Genomic DNA, 23,080 nt, shown 5'->3' with positions numbered 1-23,080 from the left:
GTAACCACTGGCTGTCCCTCCCTCATATCACCTGAGTGTTAACTGGGCAGGTCTGGGCAACATCAGTGAAGAGTCCTGTGCAATCTTTCATCTTCCTACTTGCTTTATTTACACAGACTGTCATGTCTCTATCAGTGTCCATATTTCAAACTCATTTCAGATAACAGCAGAGATACAGTTCAGAGTGTGGTATGAAGTACTGGACCGACACTGATTCTAAATTGGGTACACCCCAGGAGGTTGGTGGCACCTTAATTGGGGAGGACGGGCTTGTGCTAATGGCTGGAGCTGAATAGGTGGAATGGTTTCAAACACATCAAACATATGGAAACCACGTTTGACTCCATTCCATTAATTCCATTCCAGCCATTACAATGAGCCGTCCCCTCTCAGCAGCCTCCCCTAGTGATCTGTACTACTCAGCTATTCATTTTGTTCCACAGCATACACAGCATACACAGGAGTGGTGCTTCTCTTTGGGGAGTTGCCTTTCCTTTGGAAACTGGAACAGAGACACAGCGAGGTAATTTGAGAAGACAGTGTGGTGCCCATCACCTATTGTACTGTGCTCTGTCATCAATATCCTTATCCAGTGTTGAGTGTTCTGAAATGCTCACCATTCACCACACAGACAGGCCCCCAGCTGCGGGACAGCGCTTTGATGAGCAAGCACTCCAGGACTTAATACAGATAAGAGGGGGTGAATTACTTGCCAGCAGCATATCCCCCTGCATTCCACTGCTGGCTTGCCTCAGAAACAATGTAGTTGGTCCTGGTCGGTACCTGAATGTGAGACAGAATGCTGCTGGAAGGCCAATAGGTGGCACTCTTCCCTCTGTTCTAAGGAGATTCCAGTGCCCCAGAGCTGTCTTTCAGTGTCCTGACTCTGTGGTCACTAAAGATCCCATGGCACTTATCGTATGAGTAGGGGTGTTAACCCCGGTGTTGTGGCTAAATTCCCAATCTGGCCCTCATACCATCATGGCCACCTAATCATCCCTAGCTTCCAATTGGCTCATTCGTCCCTTCTCCACCCAACAATAACTCTTCCCCATGTCGTTGCTGTAAGAGAATATGTTCTCAGTCAATTTACCTGGTAAAATAAGGGTCAATAAATAAACCTCAGACTCTAACATCTGTCACAAGATGGATGTCTAGTCTAGAATACCCAGTGGAACTGTAATGTAATCCTATTTCTTGACCGTTATGGCCATTTTTCTTTGACCACAAAATTATGTTTTGGGACAGATTCCCAAAAATGATTTGGGGCCTATCTTACGACAAGCAAAATTGTGCATCACAGACAAATCAAAGTTTCAACACAGTTTTGACTGTTGATCAAGGGAGGCAGCACTGCCACAGCAGCAGTGTTCAACTTTCACCTGTCCTCGCATGACATTATTTCAATTTATAATACAATTATAACTCAGCAATGACAGTGTGATTTTAAGAATTACATTTTGAGGAAGAGCCTGTCTCACCTTGGACACGCCGTCCTCACTCGCCTGAGCCTTGCGGCGGAGCTGCATCAGTTGCCACAAGTCGTTGACCGGTGTTGTGGTTGAGGCAGTGCGGCTCAGAAGATCTGTACCGCTAGGAAGCTTCTCCAGCGCGGCCATCTGTCTCTCTATCTGCCGAAGTTTGTCTTCCATGTGATGGTACGGGCTAGAGGACTTGGTCAGATGCGCCACAGTGCCATGGGGCTCCTGTGGCGGGGCATCCTGCTCTCTCCAGCCAGTGGTCACATTTTGGATTTTCAGGTGTCCCAGGATAGCGTGGAGGAGGGTATGCAACGCATTGAGGTTGACTGCTCCAACTTCAGGTGTCCCGATCGACAGGTTCACCAAATCGAACAAACTAATGTCAGCTGACATTTTGTCTCACACTACTTTTGAGTTAATGTTATTAAAAAGTATTTCCGAGGGACATGAAAGATATATCTTCTTCCAATATTGACATCTTTTTTTGTAAAAATTCAACGCCAGAATGATTCAATTAAATAACATGAGATAAAAAAAAAACGACAGGATCGAACGCAAAAAAAAATTGAAATGTAAAATTATAGAAAAAAATACTCTTTGATTCTTCTGTACTAAATAGAAAGTGTCTGTAAATTAGAATTAAATATTCCCTACACAGTTACTTTTCAACACCTTTTCATTGCTACTCAATCTCGGTTGTTTCTTACTCCAATGCCATTTCTAACCTTGTTTTAGAAATTGTTTCAATTTGGTTCTAATCTCTCACGCCTACCATAGAACCGTATTGGACGTAACAATGACAGCGAGTACAGTTCTCTTTTGTGATTGGATGTAGCCTCCTTCCATTACACAATAATTGCATCCCACATTGTGACTCACAGCGTCCCTGGTTGCTGAGCAACAAGGCAGAGGCGGGCATCAAATCCTCATCAGGTAGGACAAGGGTTGTGTTGTTGAGAAAGTATGCAAAGCATCACCTGTTCTCACCCCAGGTATGCAAAAAGGAGCATACAGACACGAAAAAAAGGCTCAAAATATATATTTTTTTATAATAACAAAAATGTAAAAAACAAGCGTGCATATCCTGGTGCCTTTCTAAGTAACTACATTCAAGTATAAAATCTAGTTCATAAACCAAAAGACAGTTTATTCCCTCAAAATCCTATTGATTGCCTCACATCCAATAGCTCTGGCTCGGAACAATCTTCAAACTCAGTTTTCATATGCCACAGAACTGAACTCTACATTAAGCAATCCACACAATGAATGAAATGATTCATGAATTAGACTATACATTTTTGGCAAGGAGGAACACAAACACTGTAAATAGTTTGTGACCTCAATCGAAATTGCACGATGAAAATGTAGAACAAAAAATGCTTGATGTTTGCAGAGTGCAAAGGCCATTGTTTCAATGTGAGTTCTAAATAAAACCATAGCCTTATAAACTCATAAGCTCAAGAGTTCTTCAATGTGACATTTTAACAGAGCAATATAACCTAGAGCAGTTTAGACATAAAAATTCTGGTCTACATTTTGTAATTCACCATTCATCCAACAGCCATGCCATCATCCTCAATACACTATCTATGGCCTTTTCGATCCCACTTTTGACAAAACCTATGGCATACTACAGATACTCTGAAAGTGTGATGCAAATATTGACAAAGAAATAACATTTAGAGCATTGTTCAACAATTTCGTACAGATATCACTATAACAAAAATAATATAAATTGCAATAAGCTAGTGTATATTGGTCTTGATAATTTCTCCTTTTATGACAAATGCCATTTTACAAGAAATCTAGATGCAGTGGAGTCCTGATAAATGCAATGGCTTGGGAATGTTCTAAATGTGTATACTAAATCTGAGCATGCAGAAGTGAAAAGTGTATTTGAATTTGAACTGATAAACTGTACTGAATGTAAACAGAGTTTGTACATATCCAATGTGCGCTTATCAAGAATCGACTGTACTACGTTTTCTTTTTCTATCAAATTGAAGTAGTATAATAAGATTGATGTTGAGACTGGAAACCTTGGTAGGAATAGCAGTCTAGCCAAACCTTAGTCAATGACTACAGCACATTGAAACCAACCAGCTGAACATCTACATGAAGACAGAAGCACAGTGAACGACATTGAACATGAAAATAAAGGCTCCTCTGTGCACATCTGATTCACTCCAAGTAAAATATACAGTATTTAAGTGTATCTTCCACTTGAAAGGCAAAAATCAAAAGAGCTGTGAATGACTGTGCTAAAACAGTGTTACTACAGTCTCTGCTTATTGGAATCAATAGAGCTGTGAATGACTGTGCTAAAACAGCGTTACTACAGTCTCTGCTTATTGGGGCTGAGGTGGGCCAGTCAAACTGTCAGTTGAAGAATTCCAAAGGATAGCTAGGTTGATAGGAAGGTTTTACACCGACTCTTCCCCAGATGACCCGTCCAGCTGTGAATAGCTCCTCTCACCGTGACCCCCTCCTCCCATTGGTTGTCATATGCTGTCATAGTCAGTGTCCCGTCGGCTGGAGACCACCACCCACTCAGCCACGAAGAAGGATAGCGTGCCCAGGAAGCCCACCACAACCATGATGAGCAGCTGCCAGTGCAGCAGGAGATAGTTACTGTAGAAGAAGGCCAGGGCTGCAGTGATGGACTGTGGAGGACAAGAGCACCAAGTTACACCACTGTAATACAGCAACTGTGGTTAGCAAGTATGGAGAATCATCAAGGGATATACCAAGCAAATAGCTCAATGTTATATTTCTTCAAATCATTCAGAGTAATACATTATCACCATAGATAGCAAACCATATCGTGTGTGTAGGCCTAACAGATATCAATGTACCTGGACAAACTTGAAAACGGCAAAGGCAGGAGCACTGTCCTCCCGGAACATGAATCCCACAATGCTCAGCAGTTGGGTGTTGAAGCAGCTGTCCCCCAGGCCCAGCAGGAAGCTGCACAGCAGAGCCACCTCAACACTGAACAAACAACATAACAGGTTAAGCAATTTAGGCAACGCCACGCCACCTCAACACTGAACAGACAACATCCCAGGTTAATACAGACACGAAACCTTATACAATCTGCAGTAACCTGATAGAGTTCAAATGCAATTATGCACAACTGCTACACTTAACATAATGTTCATGTCCTGACCTGCTGTATTCTTATGCAAAGTACAGAGAATTGTTATAATAGTAATCTATGGTCATTGTTTTATGGGCCAACTGAGTAAGCCCTGCTGTGTACCTGGGGGTGATGTATGCCTGCAGGTGTGTGCCCTCTTCTGGGGCAATAGGGGCATCACTGGCGATGTTCAAGAAGATCAGGTAAAAGGCCATGAAGTGAGTGATCAGCCCCAGCAGCACGACCGGGTTCCTCCCAAACCGGTTGCACTTGTTCAGCATCCCAAACACGCCCCCTCCTGGACAAACAGAGACACAGCAAAAACAGAAGCGTTGACTTCCTCGAATCATCAGTCCCTTCCTGTCAACCAGTTAATCTGCTTTCCAAACCTCACGTGTATCATGTGATCTGAAATAGCACTGAAGATAAAAAATGACTTCGACTCACCCAGGATCTCTCCCAGGCCAATGAAAATTCCAGAGAGCCCGATCAGACTCTTAGCATCGTCCCCAAATTGAGTCATGGCTCCTATACATGTCCCGTATACCCCGCTGTAAAATGTCAACTCTAGGCCTGAAGGTGGAGAAGGAGCAAGAGTTATGCACATAGAACCTATGGTTACGCATTCAAACATACTCAATGTCAATTGAATATGCATCCGTTTATATTTCTATACTAGCATCCACTGAAAGAAGTTCCTCATATTGAAAATAGCCCAAAACATTTTCTTTCCAGAATTAATTGGAATGAATTTGCCCACCTGTGTATGCTATGGAGATACTCAGCAGTAGCATCTCTTTAGTGACAGACAACTGCAACGCTTTCTCTGTAAGAAGAGGGCACATATCAGTCAGCTGAGCTCTGGGCCTTTGTTGCTTACATGACAGATTGAAGTAAGAAGCAACCAATGAACTCTGACTCACTGAAAGCATCCAGAGCCTGGGAACCGAGACCTGGAGTCGCTCTGCAAGGAAGAGAAATCCATAAATAAACTTAAGTACAGCCTTTCCAGACATAAAGGATTATCCAGCTTCAACCCAGGCCTATGGAGGAATACAAAGGCCCTTACATACAACAGCAGGTACAGAATGCACAAACACCATTTGTATGGCATATCTATTAGTATATAAATATTTGACATGTGTATGTATGCATGACAACATGGTCAATAAAAGGGTAGATAAGGAAAAATGTTATTGTGCTAGTTTACTCTAACGTTAGACCTAGACCATGTTTTCCATCCCAGCCTGTCTGCAGGCTGCACTCACACGACGATAGAGGCGCTCTCTGTGGACTCAGTCTGTAGCAGTGACTCAGACGCCTCGGAGGGTGTGGCCTCAGGCTCCGGCTTCTGGATCAGGAAGAACAGAAAGCTGCCCACCAGGCTGATGACCGTGAGAGAGATGAAAACCGTCTGGCGATCCTTGTCTAGACACACACACACACACACACACACACACACACACACACACACACACACACACACACACACACACACACACACACACACACACACACACACACACACACACACACACACACACACACACACACACACACAGCGTCAGCAACTTATGGCCAAAATGAGATTTCCTCATTGTGTCAAGGGAACTTAGGGAATGCTAGATACTATAAAAAGAAAAGGGGAAAAGACTCATGAATCTAAGTAGAATACATTCAAAAGATATCTACATTGTTATAGTAAAAAGTTAACCAAAACTGATGACATACCTGATATGTGAACATGGCCATGCCAGGCAAAATAAATATACATGTTTCCAAAGAATAAGCTGCAAAATGGGATAGATACATGTTAGGCAGTCCAACACCGTGGATTCAGTACCAGAGTAAAAAAGCTGTGGTAAACAGTGATGCAATCAATACAGTTATGCTGATAAAAGAAGTACCTGAACTGTAGCAAGGCCCAGAAAATACCACTGTTCCTGCCGATGGTGGCATCTGTAGAGTTGATGGTGAGTAGGTTCCCCTGAGCTGTCCACAATACTAGGCCACAGATGGAAAGAGATTGAAAGAGAAAAGAAAGAGGGTTATGTGTTGATAGGAAATACAAGTCGTTAATTCTCAAGTAAGAATAACACAGTCTTCTTACTTGCAGCCGCTATTCCAACAACTACAGACGCTGTGTAGAAGCTCCAAGTGTAGGGGTGGATGAACATTGCAATGTATCCACTGATGGAAATAAAACATTGGACAGTGTTAACATCACAAATAAGCTAATGAAAACAAGTACTTTATGCACACTCAGAGAGAATAGATAAATAAACAGTTCTGTAAACAGGTATAGGCTACAGTGGGTTGATTTAAAGAAAGGTCAAAAGAGTGTGCTCACCTGTATACTAGTCCACTAAAGAACATGGACAACTGGGGGCCTATAACAGCCACTACTGAGGGAGCAATCAGGTTGGATGCAGAGAAAACTCCATAGATGATGGCCATGCTACATGTAAAGACACGTGTAAAAAAAAAAAAAGAATGATGATATTGCGCCAATGTAATATTGTAATATAATAATTCATAGAAAATGTTAGCAACATGGCTACAAGTGCAGGCATTTTATTCAATAAGGATGTGTTTGAATAAAAAAAAAGCCTGGTGTTTGCCTGCCACGGGTGGTGTCATTAAGATGTCCATAAAGGCCAACAGCAGCAATTAAATCACTGACGAGGCCCTACATCACCACAGTCATATGCATGTTATTTACAAAATACCTCAGGAAACTGGGATATTGTAGAGAACTGAAAGTCAACTTTGTTGCCTAAACTGGGCAGATTCAATTACTTACCTTTGGAGACCTCTTTGAGAGAGAGAGACAGGATTATAATTTTCCAGCAGGTCTAATCTATACCATAGGAGCCGCATAGGTCAAAGTCACACTATTTCAGCATCACAATGAATTACCTTGTGTATCCACTCCCATGGAATTCAGTGCTGTTGAAACTCTTGATCACAGTTTGCTGAAAAAGCATGAGACATAAACAATTGACACCATCAATATTAACTTCCCCTGTAGGTTCCCTACAGTTGTATGGCTTGAATTTGTATGTATCATTTGTCAGTTCAACCATACCTCTATATTGCCGCATGTTTGGAAAGCAGTGAACATGAACATAAATCCAAACCCCAGGATTATGATGTTCAATAGTGTCTTTCCCTCTGGACCCATGCTTGCTGCAGGGTGTCACTGTAATATTACGTGACGAAATGGGTTAGTTAAAAAACCTCTGAAGGGGTCCACAGCTCATCTGGGGAAAAAAACAGAATCAAAACAACCTTGGTGACAAAACTGTAGAAAGGATGCTATGCTATGAATATGAGCTATTGTCAAGACAATACATATCTAGGTAGATCTGCTACCAAATAATCACTATAGTAAGTATTTCCTTGCTTTTGTCTGTTTAGCCACTTGAAAAGAGAACAATTTACCGAGTCGGGTGATGCACTGTATAGTCCTTGTTTGTGCAAGTTACATAGTTAGCAAACCAATAACGACTTGTGGAGATTCCAGATGGACTCAAATCCTAGAAAGAATCAAACAATAATGTACTGGGCTACGACCCTTCTCTCCCGTCTAGCTTAAAAATGGTCTTTGAATATTTTTCACAGTGAGTGACCAAAACTGTTCGTCATGTGAGATAGTCAGCTGACATTTCAAGGCGTACAACCCAAAGCCCAATGGGAAACTGAGTTTATTTGCTATAGTCTGACGTCAATCCCCTTTCCGGGTCAAAAAATAAAAACATTACTAAATTGAAAGTATTTTTCATTTGTGTCCCCTCCGAGTTATTTGTATATAATATAATAGTTTTTGGTGCATTGAATTATGATTTTAAAATGTGTAATTTGAAGATGTGTTTATTTTCCCTCCAAATAAATACGCAGCAGCGTTACTCGTCAACCTCATTCAACGAGGAGGAGCAAGGGACAACACCTCGTTCTAACAAATGGTCGGTGCTAAGGAACTCGTCATAAATTTGGAAAGCTATATTGCGTTTTTTTAAGGAAAACTCGACATATTGCGAGCAGGCTGTTTAAGTACGATAATTTTAATCAACAACTTTAAGCGGGTGTTGACCTTTCACCCACATTTTCTGGTAGTAACGTTGCGTGTTTGTTAGCTAGGCTAACTAAGGCGCTATCTGCAACATGAGTTATGGTAGGCCCCCGCCCGATGTTGAGGGCATGACTTCTCTTAAAGTGGATAATCTGACTTACCGAACCTCACCCGAGACCCTTCGCCGTGTCTTTGAAAAGTATGGTAGGGTAGGAGATGTTTACATCCCCCGAGATCGTTATACGAAAGAGAGCAGAGGGTTCTCCTTTGTGCGGTTCCATGACAAGCGGGACGCAGAGGATGCGATGGACGCAATGGATGGTGCCGTGCTGGACGGACGCGAGCTAAGAGTCCAGATGGCCCGTTACGGACGTCCCCCAGATTCTCATCATGGAGGCGGTGGTGACCGTGGAGATCGTGGTGACCGTCGGCGTGGAGGTGCTCCCCGGAGGTACGGGGGTGATGGCCGACGAAGTAGGAGGTAAGAGCTGAGCACATGGTTAAGTAGTTGCTCTAGCTCTCCTTCGATTGGGTCGCTTTTTCATTAGTAGCTATGTGATAATTATTGAATAAACGTTAGCTATGATGTATGTTTAGGAACTTGCATGTTGTAACGGTACCTTATGGCCCCCAATCAGCCACCATTACATGCATTGTTCATTGACCTGCTGACTTAGCAGCGTTTTGAGGGTGTTGTCGCCTTACGTTTACAACTGTTTTTATATGGGCGATAACTCGACACAACGAACTTACAGTCTTTTCTCCCCCCCCCCCCCAGTCCGAGGCGTCGGAGACGCAGCAGATCCCGGAGCAGAAGCCGATCTCGTTCCCGCAGCCGCTCCCGCAACAGCAGATCAAGGTCTCGTTCCTACTCTCGCTCCAAGTCTCGCTCCCCTAAGAGAGACAAGGCCAAGTCCCCGTCCAGGTCCCGCTCCAGATCCAAGTCTCCTAAGTCAAAGTCCCGTTCCAGGAGCCACACCCCTGCTGAAAGAGCCTCAAGATCAAGATCCAAGAGCCAGCCCAAGTCACCTGGGGAGAATGGCGCTGAAACCCCATAGATGACTGACAAAATGGTAAGTGTTGGACAAGGAGATGGGACCTTAACACTACCTTTTTGTAAATTGTTTGAGGTGAAGTCTAGCGTTACACTAGATTGAATGAATAGCATAGGGAGGGTGATGTGGGGATATTATGTGTGGGATGGATTTGCACTAAGTCACCCTTTTCCATGGTTCTGTGGTTGAATAGAAGGGGGTTGGCTGTGGGATGTCTTGACAATGTGAACTGCTTTAAGTCTTTTTCCACCTCAAAGTGGTTATGCATATTACTGTAACACTGGGCATGGCAAAGAGGAATGGGAAAACTCTCCCATATGGTGGTTTCTTTAAACCCACATTTGATGGATTTTGGGGACTATTCCTTTGTAACAATTTAGTTCTGTCCTGCCCAATGTTCCAGTTCATTATCAGTGTAGAGGAAATTTAGGTCCATTATTGCATTGTACATATGTGGCATTAAAGAATACATTTTTACCGTAAAAATAAAATGTTCATAAAAAAAAATCTGGAATTCTCTCCTCCAAGCTGCGGAATCCTGTTTGCAAAAGAGGAGTTTGAGGCAGTATGAGCAGTTAGTGAGCTGGGTGTGTGAGCTGTCCGGGCACCTGCTGCTGTGGGGGTTGCTATGGAGCAGGCCGGTTGCAGTCAGTGTTGGGGTGGTGTTGAGGTACGTCTGCAGGACAATGGACAGAAGCCTTGCATTGTCCTCCAGGTCATGCTCTCTGCTTTTTGGGGGCAAAGACTTGTGCTCAGGAGGGAAGCAAGGTTTGTCTGACTCTGGTTTCTCATGACAAGATTTCTCATTTTTGTGAAGCCCGGGCGTCTCTTGACGTTTGGTTCCTTCCTTGAACTAAAAAATTTCAACCATCAGAAATGGGTTTGCATAGCTTTTGATTTGGCTCTTTCTTTCAAATGTAGACTAGTTTCCTACTAATATGGGGGAAATGTGCTATGCACACGAAGTTGGCATTACATTGCCAGCTAATTATACCATACATATGGCCTGGAGGTGTCTCCATGTCTATCTGAAGGGAGGGGTGGTAAAGTTAACAAGTCGTCGCCACTTCTTTACTAGAGGTTGCAAACAAAATTGAGTTATTTGTTTTCCAACACACGTTTCTTACATCCTTGTCTTTCAAACATTTTTCAGATGAGATGCCAATGAGGACGTCGCACTTCAGACTGAGGACCCTGTCCATACAATTTCTGTGTAAAAGGTTATTATTGTATCTTGATCTGAAGGCTTTTGGTGTATTTTCTTTTTTTTCCCGTTCACCCAGACTGCTTGTCTGTCTTTGCAATGTTTAACAAAAAAATAAAAACTATACTTAATGTGCTTTTGAGGTAGAGGGGCTAAAACTGCTGGGATTTCAATTTGTTGGACTTTATGGCTATTTTTGTTATCTGAAACTGTCATAGTGAAGATTTGATGGCCTAGCTTTTACAACTGTTATTTTGGGTTTCATGAAGGCCATTACAGAAGTTCAAATGGCTAGGGCTTTTAGAATAAGTATGAAAAGAAACAGGCACGGATTTACTTGCAGGTCAACTTTGCTTTGTTTAATTTCATTGTGACTCTAATCTTCTCTCCTGTATTTTTTGTGCACTAGGCGCAGTTGTGTAGCAGTTGAGTATTGCTGGTTAGCTGTTAAGGTGCCGTGTTGCAGTGCTTGGCTGTTTCCAGTGTTCTCCGGAATGCCCCTGTGGCTACAATGCTGTGATGGTGGCCAACTTAAATGGCTGCTACAAATTCACCATCGGTAGAATGCCTGTCTTTCAACAAGTTAAAATGTTTTCTAATTCAGAGCACTAAGTATGGTGTGCTAATTTTGTTTAATGCATTCTGTCTTGCCCTTTGTGCATTCCTTTTCCCCCTTGCAAGATTCTGTATAGGTGTCCAATGTGAAAGCTAATAAAAATTGTCTAAGACATTTGGGTTATCAATTTATTCTAAAACTTTAACATTAGACTATACAACTTAAACTATTTCATAATGCATTGTGTTTTGAACCATTGATCTTGAAATGGGTCTTGACTATTTGGTGACTGAGTGTGCCTTGCTGACAGCTTTGCTTGTTATCATTTGTACAGTATGGCTTCCAGGAAGTGTTGACCCAGCAAGTTGATCTTTGTTGGCATGGAATTTCTCCTGTGGAATGTTGAGACACTTCAAGTTCCATTTGTGCAGCAATGCCTCTATGGACCAGTAGGCACTGAAATGAAGACAAAGAAAATGAGTAATGTTCACTTGACCATGGCTGACAGTCATGGACTGGTCCTGAAAGGCATAACAACACTTGGTAAGGGTTTTTCCTCAAGAGGAAGGAGATTGTCACCAGGACATTTTCAAAATCTGAAAGTTGTAAAATCAGTTGAGTTACAGATCTGAACGATCTGCTCATTTTTTCCTAACAAACTGGTCAGTGAACTCACCTTCAGGCTCATAGAAAACATCTGATCCCAAGATGTCTAATGAAGGGAGGAGCAGAAGGTCTGGGGAGACTTCTCCCCAGGTAATACCCACCACAGGCACATTGGGCAATTCATTCACTTCACAGGTGCACCTACAGTTCCCCAGACACAGTGGAAGTTCTGCAGTCTTACAAGATCACTTGTGCCCCACACTTTGCTGTGAACAAACAGCAGTGCATTCTGATTCAATAGTTTGTTTTAGAAACAGGTTACACATTTACATGGTAAATAAGTGAATTGGAGTAGACTTGTGAATTTGTTTGGTTCAGTAAATTACCTCTAGCACTTTTGTGCATCAGCTCTTCCCTGTGTGTCCACACATCGTGCTAATACCACTGCACAGGGCCATACATGCATCCCATATTGTGGATCAAGGACCTAGTACAGAGGGGAGAAACGACATGATTACAGTTCATGATGAATGTCAACTTCCATTGACTCAAAAGTGCCTGGTATATCTTCTGTACTCATCTCCAAGGAACTCGGCAGGCTTCAGGGCCAATTACCACAATGCAGTTGTAGGCGAACAATATTATTTACAGAAACATCGCTAGTTCCAAATGGCAAAAGTGTAGATTTGAAAGTGCGCAAGAACCTCAGGAATGGAAACATTCAGTGATTGCTTTGGGTCCTCGTATTCTTCGAATGTGAACGATTTCTGCACTTTGTTGGACATCTCAGTTGCTCTGTTTTCCATTTAACATCCCAATTGTGAGAGTTAGTAAACGTATTGTATTACCACTGAATTAATTTACTATTATAAAACCTGAAGGACGGGGAAAACGTAGAACGTATACAGCCAATGAATGTGCTAATGACTGGTGGGAAGGCGTATTCCACATTTTATCCAATCGGTTTTCTCGGATGTATGACTCGCTCTTGTATGTGGCCAACGAGCTTCCTACGGCTCTCTGGGTGGGCGGGTTTCAAATTGTAGGGACCCCTGGTTTGGTTGCAAGTGCATTGTTGTAGTTAGCTGCTTAGCTAATTTCATCCGGGCAGCTTCCTCCTCGCTATTAAAAGTGTGCTTAAAACATCTTAATTTTAAGGCCAACGTGTCGTGTTTCAGTAACACCAACAAAGTACTCGTATGAAGTTGCTTACCGTTTAACTTTAACTCCAGATCAGCCACTCAACTAACGTTCGCTTCACTACTAGCTAGCAAGTCAAGCTAGCAAATGTGTTTGTCTATGCACCCCAGTCTAGCTAGCTAGCTAACTCGAGTCCCTACATTCTCAGGAATGAACCATAAAAGTAAGAAGAGGATCAAAGAGGCGAAGCGGAGCGCCAGACCTGAGCTGAAGGACTCTTCAGACTGGACGAAACATGACTATTGCGAGACTTTCGATGTGTCACACCGCTCAGTGAAGGTAAACTGTCGGTAGCAAGCTAGGCTAGCTAGCCATGTTAGCTCGTTCAACACGTTTCACCTGACAAAACCAGTGCGGATGGTCACGTAGGCTGCTGCTGCACTTTCAGCGCACAGCGGTCTTCATTGGCGCAACTGTCAAATCGGTCAGTCTGGACTCAAACACTGTGTGCCACAGCCCATTCCGTTGATTATTGACCACATTAGGTTGACGGTGTATAGTTAATTTTTGTGTGAAATCGTGACAACATTGTTACATTTGTATTTCATTGAGGCTTTCATGAGAATATTAGCCAGTCACCACCAACAGGTAGCCAGCTTACTGACCCATGTTCTCAGACCCATTAGACAGCTGATGATGGTATTTTGTCCACCTCGATCAACTGTTTATATTTTGTAAGAAGACTGTAATTGTATTGTGTCTGTAGGAATTATTGCCCTTGTCCTCAGAGATAAACAACTACCATGGTTAGGAAAGCCCATACCTTTTCCACAGTGTGTCCTGATAAAATACTGTTATATTGACACAATCACTACAACAATGTATGATTGATAATGCATTGATCTTACAACCAACTTCATTGTTAACTGAATGTTTGAAATAAGCCCACTGGAGGGCATTTTCTTTGCTCCATGTGGGACACTGGGTTATTGCCAAGTGGTTCAGCAGGAGATTTGTTTTCGTCACAAGAGTTAAGAAGGGCTGCTCTGGGTTGCTAAGAATACCCATGACTCTCAAAGCTTATGTAGTTTCAAGAGTTGTCCTATAGGTTAACAATTCATCTCAGCAATTTTGTTTCATTCTTTCTCTTTTGGGGTTGAGCTTCTGAACTTAACCTTAACCTGGGGCAGCAGGTAGCCTAGTGGTTAGACCGTTGGACTAGTAACTGAAAGGTTGCAAGATCGAATCCCCGAGCTGACAAGGTAAAAATGTCATTCTGCCCCTGAACCAGGCGGTTAACCCACTGTTCCTAGGCTGTCATTGAAAATAAGAATTGGTTCTTAACTGACTTGCCTAGTTAAATAAAGGTAAAATAAATGAAAGAAGGTGACTTTCAGACCCTGTCATTCCATGTAGACGCAGAACAAAAATGCCCTTGACCTTTTGTATTCCCTTTGCCCCAGATCAGACTATATCAAATGGTCTTCCTCCGAGTCTACTCCTTAATGTTCCAATTGGTTGCATTGCATTCAAAAACAGTTGATCTTTTATTATGATGCAGTTTTGTAAAACACTCAACCTCAGTCCGTGAGACCAGTACTAGGCCCTGTGACTGGGAAGCATTAAGTCATAAATGACTAGTGTTCCCTTTGAATTCAGTACAAAGTAATTTATATTGGTAGAAAGATTATTGATTAATGTAGTCGTACATTCATGAAATGTAGCCCTCAACCCTCTCTCTTTCACACACTCAAACTGATATGACATATGCGTCTCGCAGGACAATGTTGAGCGTGTGGACACCCTGCGTCTCAACGCAGAGGAGTTCATCCAGCGCTTCGAGAGACCCTACAAACCTGTGGTGCTGCTCAACTGTCAGGACACCTGGCCCGCCCGCGAGAAGTGGACCATGGAGCGCCTCAAACGTAAGTACCGCAACCAGAAGTTCAAGTGTGGTGAGGACAACGACGGTTACTCTGTGAAGATGAAGATGAAGTACTACGTGGAGTACCTGGAGTCCACACAGGACGACAGCCCACTCTATATCTTCGACAGCAGCTACGGCGAGCACGCCAAGCGCCGTAAGCTGCTGGAGGACTACCAGGTGCCAGTTTACTTTAGGGACGACCTCTTCCAGTTCGCCGGGGAGAAGCGCAGGCCTCCTTACAGGTAAGAGCTGTTCTCAGTAACATTGTTAAATAAATAGCTGCAATGTTAAATAAATAGCTGCAATGTTATTGTATTATCTGTGAAGTTGAACTAACTCTAGTAACACCTGTCCCTTTATTTTTCTGTCTTTTTTCTCAGATGGTTTGTAATGGGTCCTGCCCGCTCTGGCACTGGCATCCACATTGACCCGCTGGGTACGAGTGCCTGGAATGCCCTGGTGCAGGGGCACAAGCGCTGGTGCTTGTTTCCCACCCACACACCCCGGGAGCTGATCAAGGTGACCCGGGAGGACGGGGGCAACCAGCAGGATGAGGCCATCACCTGGTTTAACGTGGTGTACCCACGCACCCAGCAGCCAACCTGGCCTGCTGAGTTCAGACCCCTGGAGATTCTGCAGGGACCAGGGGAGACCGTGTTTGTCCCTGGTCAGTGGGCTACTGCTGCCATTTTATAGACATGTCTGGTCTGTCTTTCACTTTGAATACTGTTTGACTGGAGAGAGAGAAGTAGTTTGATCTTCAGCGATTTTGAATCATTTGTCAAGATCTGAAAAGGCCAGGGTTCAGTTAGTTAGGAAATATATTATATAAAAGTAGGGCAGAACATACAGTGAGTGTGAAAGGTCTTTGATGAGTAGTGATATACCAATGTTATGTGCTGTGAATACATACATTATAGCTGTGTGTATATATACATATACGTGTATATATACAGTACCAGTCAAAAGTTTGGACATCTACTCATTCAAGGTTTTTATTTTATTTGAACTTTTCTCTATATTGTAGAATAATAGTGAAGACATAAAAACTATGACATAACACATATGGAATCATGTAGTAACCAAAAAAGTGTTAAACAAATCAAAATATATTTTATATTTGAGATTCTTCAAAGTAGCCACCCTTGATGACAGCTTTGCACACTCTTGGCATTCTCTCAACCAGCTTCATGAGGTAGTCACCTGGAATGTATTTCAATTAACAGGTGTGCCTTGTTAAACATTAATTTGTGGAATTTCTTTCCTTAATGTGTTTGAGCCAATCAGTTGTGTTGTGACAAGTTAGGGGTGGTATACTGAAGATAGCCTAAAATAGTACAAATAAAGAAAAACCCTTGAATGAGTAAATGTGTCCAAGCTTTTGGCTGGTGGTGTGTGTGTGTGTGTGTGTGTGTGTGTGTGTGTGTGTGTGTGTGTGTATATGCCATACACTCACCAGCCAGTTTATTAGATACATCCATCTAGTACCGGGTTGGACCTCCATTTGCCTCCAGAACAGCCTGAATTCTTTGGAGCATGGATTCTACAAAATGTGGGAAACATTTGTTGCTCAATTGATATCAAGGGACCTAACGTGTGTCAGGAAAACATTCCCCACACCATTACACCACTGCCACCAGCCTGTATCAGGCAGGATGGGTCCATGGACCAAATCCTGACTCTGCCATCAGCATGACGCAACAGGAACCGGGATTCGTTGGACCAGGTGATGATTTTCCAATTGTCCAGTGTTGGTGATGGCGTGCCCACTGGAGCAGCGTTGTCTTGTTTTTAACTGATAGAAGTGGAACCCTCTGTGGTCGTCTGCTGCAATAGCCCATCCGTGACAAGGACCGAAGAGTTGTGTGTTCTGAGATGCCGTTCACACCACTGTTGTACTGCGCCGTTATTTGTCTGTTTGTGGCCAGCCTGTTAGCTTACATGATTGTTCACATTCTCCCTCGACCTCTCATCCATGAGAGAGGTCACAGGACTGCTGCTGACTGGATGTTTTTTGTTTGTCTCACCATTCTCTGTAAACCCTAGACACTGTCGTGCGTGAAAAGCCCGGAAGGGCGGCTGTTTCTGAGATACTGGAACCGATGTGCCTGGCACCAACGATCATACCAAACTTAGGTCACTTGTTTTACCCATTCTAATGTTTAATCGAGCAGTATCTTGATGCCTCTCTGCCTGCTTTATATAGTAAGCCACGGCCACGTGACTCACTGTCTGTAGGAGCGATCCATTTTGTATGTAATAAACTGTCCGGTGATATGCTATGTAATGTATGTATTCACAGCTTTTCACTTTCACTATGTAGCTGGGCTATCCTAGCTATCCAGTTTCTGCTAGCTCTCTCCATGAATATCAACAAGAAGTGTAGCCACCACCTTGTTTACAACCACACTTACACTGTAGGGCTCAGTGATCGACATGGTTGCAGACGTTAATCCAGTGTTACTGACCTACCCTAATACCCTGCACACTCCTGCATTAACTGACTGATAAGACGAGATTAAACTCTCTGTTTCCTTTGGATCTGGTCCAGATCTTGAACTTTTCCTGTTTACTCAAGTTGGAGACCAGAATATAAGGTCCTGATGGCTGAGAGAGTGTGTTTGTTTGTTTCAAGAGCAGAACCCTGTTGGACAGGCTGTTCTGTCTCCTGAAGATGTCCATCCATACCTTACTATTTCTGTCTATCCACCCACCTCTTCCTCCACTCCATAAAGGTCTTGTAAACTAATAACTAAGATTTTCATCACTGTCCTCGGACAGAGTATGTTTTCTGCCATGTGAGAAGGTCAGATGGTGTATTTTTGTACTTGGCCATTCTGTGTTTACTTTTCTGTGGTTTGGTGATCGGAAACCTAATCCTGGTCATCTCTGTTGCTTGTTCTCTAGGAGGCTGGTGGCATGTGGTTCTCAACATGGACACCACCATCGCTATCACTCAGAACTTTGCCAGCACCACCAACTTCCCCATTGTGTGGCATAAAACTGTGCGGGGCCGGCCCAAACTATCAAGGAAGTGGTATCGGTAAGCACTCCTAACAGAACCCCCACAGCTGTAGGAACACCTCGTGAAAGAAGAAACTTTAAAATATTTTGTCTGTCGGGAGGCTGTGGAATAGGAACAATTCTGCACACACTGGGTTTTGCGTCACTGTTTATTTGGGCCAATTACGATTTAGCAGGAGTGAACTTTCACCTGGCATCTTTAGAATTTTCGGATGGGAAGGGGTTTGTTTGGCCCATAGATGGCCGAGATGATTATAGAGGAGGGGATGTGAACCTCTAGAGCCCCCAAACTCGTTTTATTATTGTTCCCTTCTAATCAGGGACTGATTTAGACCTGGGACACCAGGTGTGTGCAATTAATGATCAGGTAGAACAGAAAACCACCAGGCTCTGGACCTCGTAGGGTAAGAGTTGAATACATCTGGCCTATAGGATCCGCCCTGGTTCTGCCACTCGCACTAGGCCAAACATCTCACGACCACTCCCTCCCATCAAATCCAGTAGCTGGTCAGAGGGCAGCATTCATGTAAGATTTGGTTCTGGGCTTCCAAACTTATGGGAACCAATAAAAAGTGTGTTGGCAGGTTCTGTAAAGAATGGGTCCTGCCCGCTCTGGCACTGGCATCCACATTGAACCTCTGGGTACGAGTACCTGGGATGTCCTGGTGCAAAGGCACAAGTACTGATGTTTATTCCCCACCCACGAGATCCGGGAGCAGCGAGGACCAAAAGCCCCAGTCCATACATTGGGCAACATTTTCGTGGTCCAAAGGGGCACTGATTTGTGCAAAAACTCCTGCAAACCTCATTTATAATCTGGCAGCGTAATTTAATTTGTAACTTCTTCAACAATGTGCGTTATATTGTGTGATTTATTTAACTAGAGTTTGATAACCAAGCAATACATAAATATTCGCCTCCTTATAATGGACCTTGCTGAAGAGATGTTTCAAATGAAATCATACTGCCAGATTGTGGTTAATAGTAGTTTTTGCAAAAATGTCACCCATAGCTGCCTTTGTAGGTACCTCAATGTGAAAATACATTGTAGAAGAATGGCCTCTGATATTCCTTTGCATGGTCTTTAATGATAATGTTCTAATATATTTGCTCCCAGATCCTCTAACTTCCACAAGGAGGGTATTTATTTTCATACATAAAATCTCTCTCTTAGTATCCTGAAGCAGGAGAGGCCAGACATGGCTACCCTGGCAGACAAAGTGGACCTCCAGGAATCGACTGGCATCGCCTCGGACAGCTCCAGTGACTCTTCCTCCTCCTCTTCCTCCAGCTCCTCTGACTCAGACTCAGAGGTACATCCTGTTCCCTCAACACACACACACACACACAGTGTGACATTCACACACATGAATATACAGTAGCCCACTTCTCTAGGGACCCCTGAGCTGGGTGTAAGACAAGATCAAACACCTAGGGCTCCTTTCCTGGAAAGAGGTTCATTCTAATCTTGGACTAAAAGGCATCCGTGATAGAGACTTCTCTGAAAGTGCTTTTTGGACCAGGAATAGGCATGATTTGGGTCTGGGAAACCAGCATCTACAACAGGGGTGTTATACTCATTTTGCCCCAAAGGGCCACATTCTGTCTTCACCGAGGTCCACTTGTGTTATATTCCTTGCTGTCAGAATTGGCAAAAAATAGTTCTCTATCCATCAAATTTTCTACGCTCCCCGACTGTCTAGCTTTCATTTAGATGACTGTTATCAAGCTGGACAGAGTTTAGAGACTATAAAAGGGCAGCATGCACCTGTTCACATGCGGGCAGATGTCACGGACCTGCCGCACATGTGCATGTGAAACGGCCACACATACTGTATAGCCACACACGTCCCCTCACTCTGAAATGCTGTAATTCAAAAGTCCTGTCTCTCTCACTACTGCATGCAGGCAACATTTAGAAGGCAGTCAGAGATGGAAGAAATTACAACAAGTTACTATGAGCATATATTACATATCCCTGCCTTAACACGCTCCTATATAATGCCTTTCATGTTAAGGTTATATTGTTCCCTCTATGTTGTCCTGCTGGGTCACAGAAACGTGGCCACAGGTCAGTCTTGGGTTTCTGGAACTGGGGGAACTGGTGTTGAATAGCTTGGTGGACAGCACGCCCCTCCAGTTACATACACATCCATATCAGGTTGGGTTGGGCTGTTGGGTGGAGGTTGGGGGTTACCCTTGTGTAATGGTTGGTAGGCCCTGCCTTCCCCCTGGAGAGAATATTCTGTTCTGCTGACTTATGTGTTCTACTGGTTGAACAAGAACACTACTGTCATCAGATGATTGTCTGTATATAGCATGTTAAATTGGTAACGGGTGTTTGTGAGTAGACGGTGTGTATGAGGGACAGTGACACCTAGTCCCCCCCTTATGTAAATGGAATTTAATAGATATGTAGTATGTTCCATGGAGAGATGTATCCAAGACCTCCCCCGTCTCTCTGGTTTGTCCCTCTCCCTGCAGGCTGAGTCGGGCTCGGAGGGGGACGCCATGTCTCACAGGCGGAAGAAGAGGAAGACGTGCGACGTGATATCCAACGGAGACAGCAGCACCAAGGACGACTGTGTCAGCAAAGAGCGCAGCTCCTCCCGATGACCCCCTCGCCCCGCCTCTCCAAAAGGCCACACCCAGGGGGACTCTCGCATGAAGATCGGCCAATTTGTTTGTTTTCATTTGTGTGTCTCCAAAGGAGAGTCTGGTGGCCCTCTGTCAGTCTGTTGGATAGATAAGAGGGCCAGCCTAACCCTAGGCTGTGATAAAGGAGATTCCCCCTGAGGCGTGGACATGCTGGAGATTTATCTGCCACCGCTCAGCTTCTAGTCAAACGTCAATCTATATTGCTGTTGCTTGTGGGGTGTGGGAAGAGCAGTATTTCAGTGCAAGGGAGGGATGTTGACCTTTGTAGAGAGGTGGGCTGTTGCCTTGTTGTACAGCAGGTACTGGGGCTGAGGCAGGGAGCCAATCAGGCTGGCCTGTCTCCTCTACAGTGCCATGGTCTTATGTTGCTCAGTGGGGAAATGTTTTCTATTCACAGTGAGATGATGGATGGATAGGTGTGCTTTGGATTGACTTTACTTTGCAGTACATGGGATGCCAGTTGAGTTTTATCATGGCAGATTTGACCATCTTTAGATATTAAAGTGTACTGTGAGTTCTGTAAGTTGATACTGTATGACAGGGTAAGAGTGGAGGGAGATGCTGCCTTCTTAGTCTGCAAAAAAGCCACTGATTTATATTTTTTATTTAAAATTTCTGCTTTCATCCTCTGGGCTTCTTTTGCTAGTAACAGTTGAACTGGCATGCGTATGTACTGCAATCAAAACAGTTAATTCAGTTTCAGTTAATTAAATTAAACGGTTAGCAAATCAACAGTCCACAATCCATTTAACAGATCTAGAAAGCAATGAGAAGATTGCAAAGTGGCATTTCTCTTTCATATCATATTTATCTACTGTTGGCATCTGTAGTGCAGACTAATGCACACATGTCTAGTGAAACAGCAGCTTTTTCAAGACTTAGCCCAAGTCATCCAGCAACAACTGTAAAGGCCAAGGGATCCCCTCCTGACTTAGATTTAGCCGGTTCAGCTTGACATTCAAAATCTTGACCTTTTAGGAGGAAATTGCCTATGCTACACTCCCTTAGCTCCAGGTTGGGTAAGATTAATCACTCTCAGATGCCACAAATGAATGTTGGGCTATCAACAACAAAATTCCACCCAAGAAACAACAACAATATTGCCTGGTTATGTAATTTTTCTATGACTTCAATTATTATTATATATCTTTTTTTATTTAACCTTTTATTTAGCTAGGCAAGTCAGTTAAAAACAAATTCTTATTTACAATGACGGTCTACCCTGGCCAAAATCGGACGACGCTGGGCCAATTGTGCGCCGCCCTATGGGACTCCCAATCATGGCCAGATGTGATACAGCCTGGATACGAAACAGGGACCGTAGTGATGCCTCTTGCACTGAGATGCAGTGCCTTAGACCGCTGCACCACTCGGGATTAATTTAATTACGTATGGGTTACTCACACAATTTTCAAATTTGTATGATAACAATTGTTATTGTCTCTCGTGTAAAAGTGTGCCCTTTGCTGCTATATTAATCAACATTTTAAGATGAATGAAATGAAACTATTCAATTTATTTGACATTACACGGCTATACTGTAGATCAGGGGTGTCCATTTAAAACAAAAAAAATCCCCCCCTAATTTTTCCGGAGAACGATCTCAATTGACATGCCTACAACCAAATCGAAACTGTGTAGAAATTATAGTGGACATAATTTTATAGTCTCTAAACTCTGTCCAGCTTGATAACAGTCATCTAAATGAAAGCTAGACAGTCGGGGAGCGTAGAAAATTTGATGGATAGAGAACTATTTTTTGCCAATTCTGACAGCAAGGAATATAACACAAGTGGACCTCGGTGAAGACAGAATGTGGCCCTTTGGGGCAAAATGAGTATAACACCCCTGTTGTAGATGCTGGTTTCCCAGACCCAAATCATGCCTATTCCTGGTCCAAAAAGCACTTTCAGAGAAGTCTCTATCACGGATGCCTTTTAGTCCAAGATTAGAATGAACCTCTTTCCAGGAAAGGAGCCCTAGGTGTTTGATCTTGTGTTCTCATTCTGAGCCACCATTTTATATTCTCATCGCATACAGAAGGGGGCACCAATGCCAGAGTTCTCACACTAGCTTGGCACTAGTGTGTGGGGGTTATAGTCCAGAAGATACAGTTGTGTTGAAATTAGAAATGAGGGCTGGCACAGGTAAAAGTTTAAACATATTGTAGGCCTTGTAGTTGCACATCTTGATCTTATTTCTCTGTGTAGTACAGCTA

At 43.3% G+C, this 23,080-nt stretch overlaps 3 protein-coding genes and 1 long non-coding RNA gene across 8 annotated transcripts; 2 read left to right on the top strand and 2 right to left on the bottom strand.

Moving 5' to 3' along the window:
* Positions 1-2,510: 2,510 nt before the first annotated feature.
* LOC106601524 (UNC93-like protein MFSD11) lies at positions 2,511-8,286 on the bottom strand. The gene is made up of 14 exons (XM_014193773.3): positions 8,065-8,286; positions 7,709-7,883; positions 7,540-7,595; positions 6,971-7,078; positions 6,731-6,810; positions 6,528-6,624; positions 6,352-6,410; positions 5,889-6,048; positions 5,544-5,584; positions 5,381-5,446; positions 5,068-5,193; positions 4,744-4,918; positions 4,337-4,472; positions 2,511-4,144 (listed from the first exon to the last, which is right to left on the bottom strand). The coding sequence occupies exons 2-14, from the start codon at positions 7,802-7,804 to the stop codon at positions 3,983-3,985; spliced, it is 1,362 nt and encodes a 453-aa protein (XP_014049248.2). The 5' UTR covers positions 7,805-7,883; positions 8,065-8,286; the 3' UTR covers positions 2,511-3,982.
* Positions 8,287-8,527: 241 nt separating this feature from the next.
* On the top strand, positions 8,528-11,681 carry LOC106601525 (serine and arginine rich splicing factor 2b). 5 transcript variants are annotated; one of them, XR_006769216.2, is made up of 5 exons: positions 8,528-9,173; positions 9,471-9,765; positions 10,276-10,417; positions 10,901-10,967; positions 11,361-11,681. XR_006769216.2 is itself a non-coding variant. In XM_014193774.3 (3 exons), exons 1-2 carry the CDS (start codon positions 8,785-8,787, stop codon positions 9,748-9,750), a joined length of 669 nt encoding a protein of 222 aa, XP_014049249.1. In that variant the 5' UTR covers positions 8,528-8,784; the 3' UTR covers positions 9,751-9,765; positions 10,901-11,681. The 5 variants fall into 5 exon arrangements, 2 of the variants coding, with proteins under 2 accessions (XP_014049249.1, XP_014049250.1); XR_001328023.3 differs by lacking the exon at positions 10,276-10,417; XR_001328022.3 differs by having other exon boundaries at positions 10,901-11,681.
* On the bottom strand, positions 11,334-13,167 carry LOC123741695 (uncharacterized). Its single transcript, XR_006769217.2, has 4 exons — positions 12,818-13,167; positions 12,500-12,600; positions 12,184-12,379; positions 11,334-11,963 (listed from the first exon to the last, which is right to left on the bottom strand). It is a non-coding gene; the product is annotated as an uncharacterized LOC123741695 (long non-coding RNA).
* A 188-nt stretch (positions 13,168-13,355) lies between these two features.
* On the top strand, positions 13,356-21,590 carry LOC101448013 (jumonji domain containing 6, arginine demethylase and lysine hydroxylase). Its single transcript, NM_001279026.2, is given in 3 exon segments — positions 13,356-13,592; positions 15,034-15,304; positions 21,155-21,590. Coding segments are annotated over 3 exon segments (420 nt in total). The 5' UTR covers positions 13,356-13,463; the 3' UTR covers positions 21,175-21,590.
* Positions 21,591-23,080: the final 1,490 nt, after the last annotated feature.

Source organism: Salmo salar, chromosome 03, assembly GCF_965601325.2.
Source record: "Salmo salar chromosome 03, fSalSal1, whole genome shotgun sequence".
Taxonomy (NCBI): Eukaryota; Metazoa; Chordata; class Actinopteri; order Salmoniformes; family Salmonidae; genus Salmo; species Salmo salar.
This window is presented reverse-complemented; position numbering and strand designations above follow the sequence as displayed.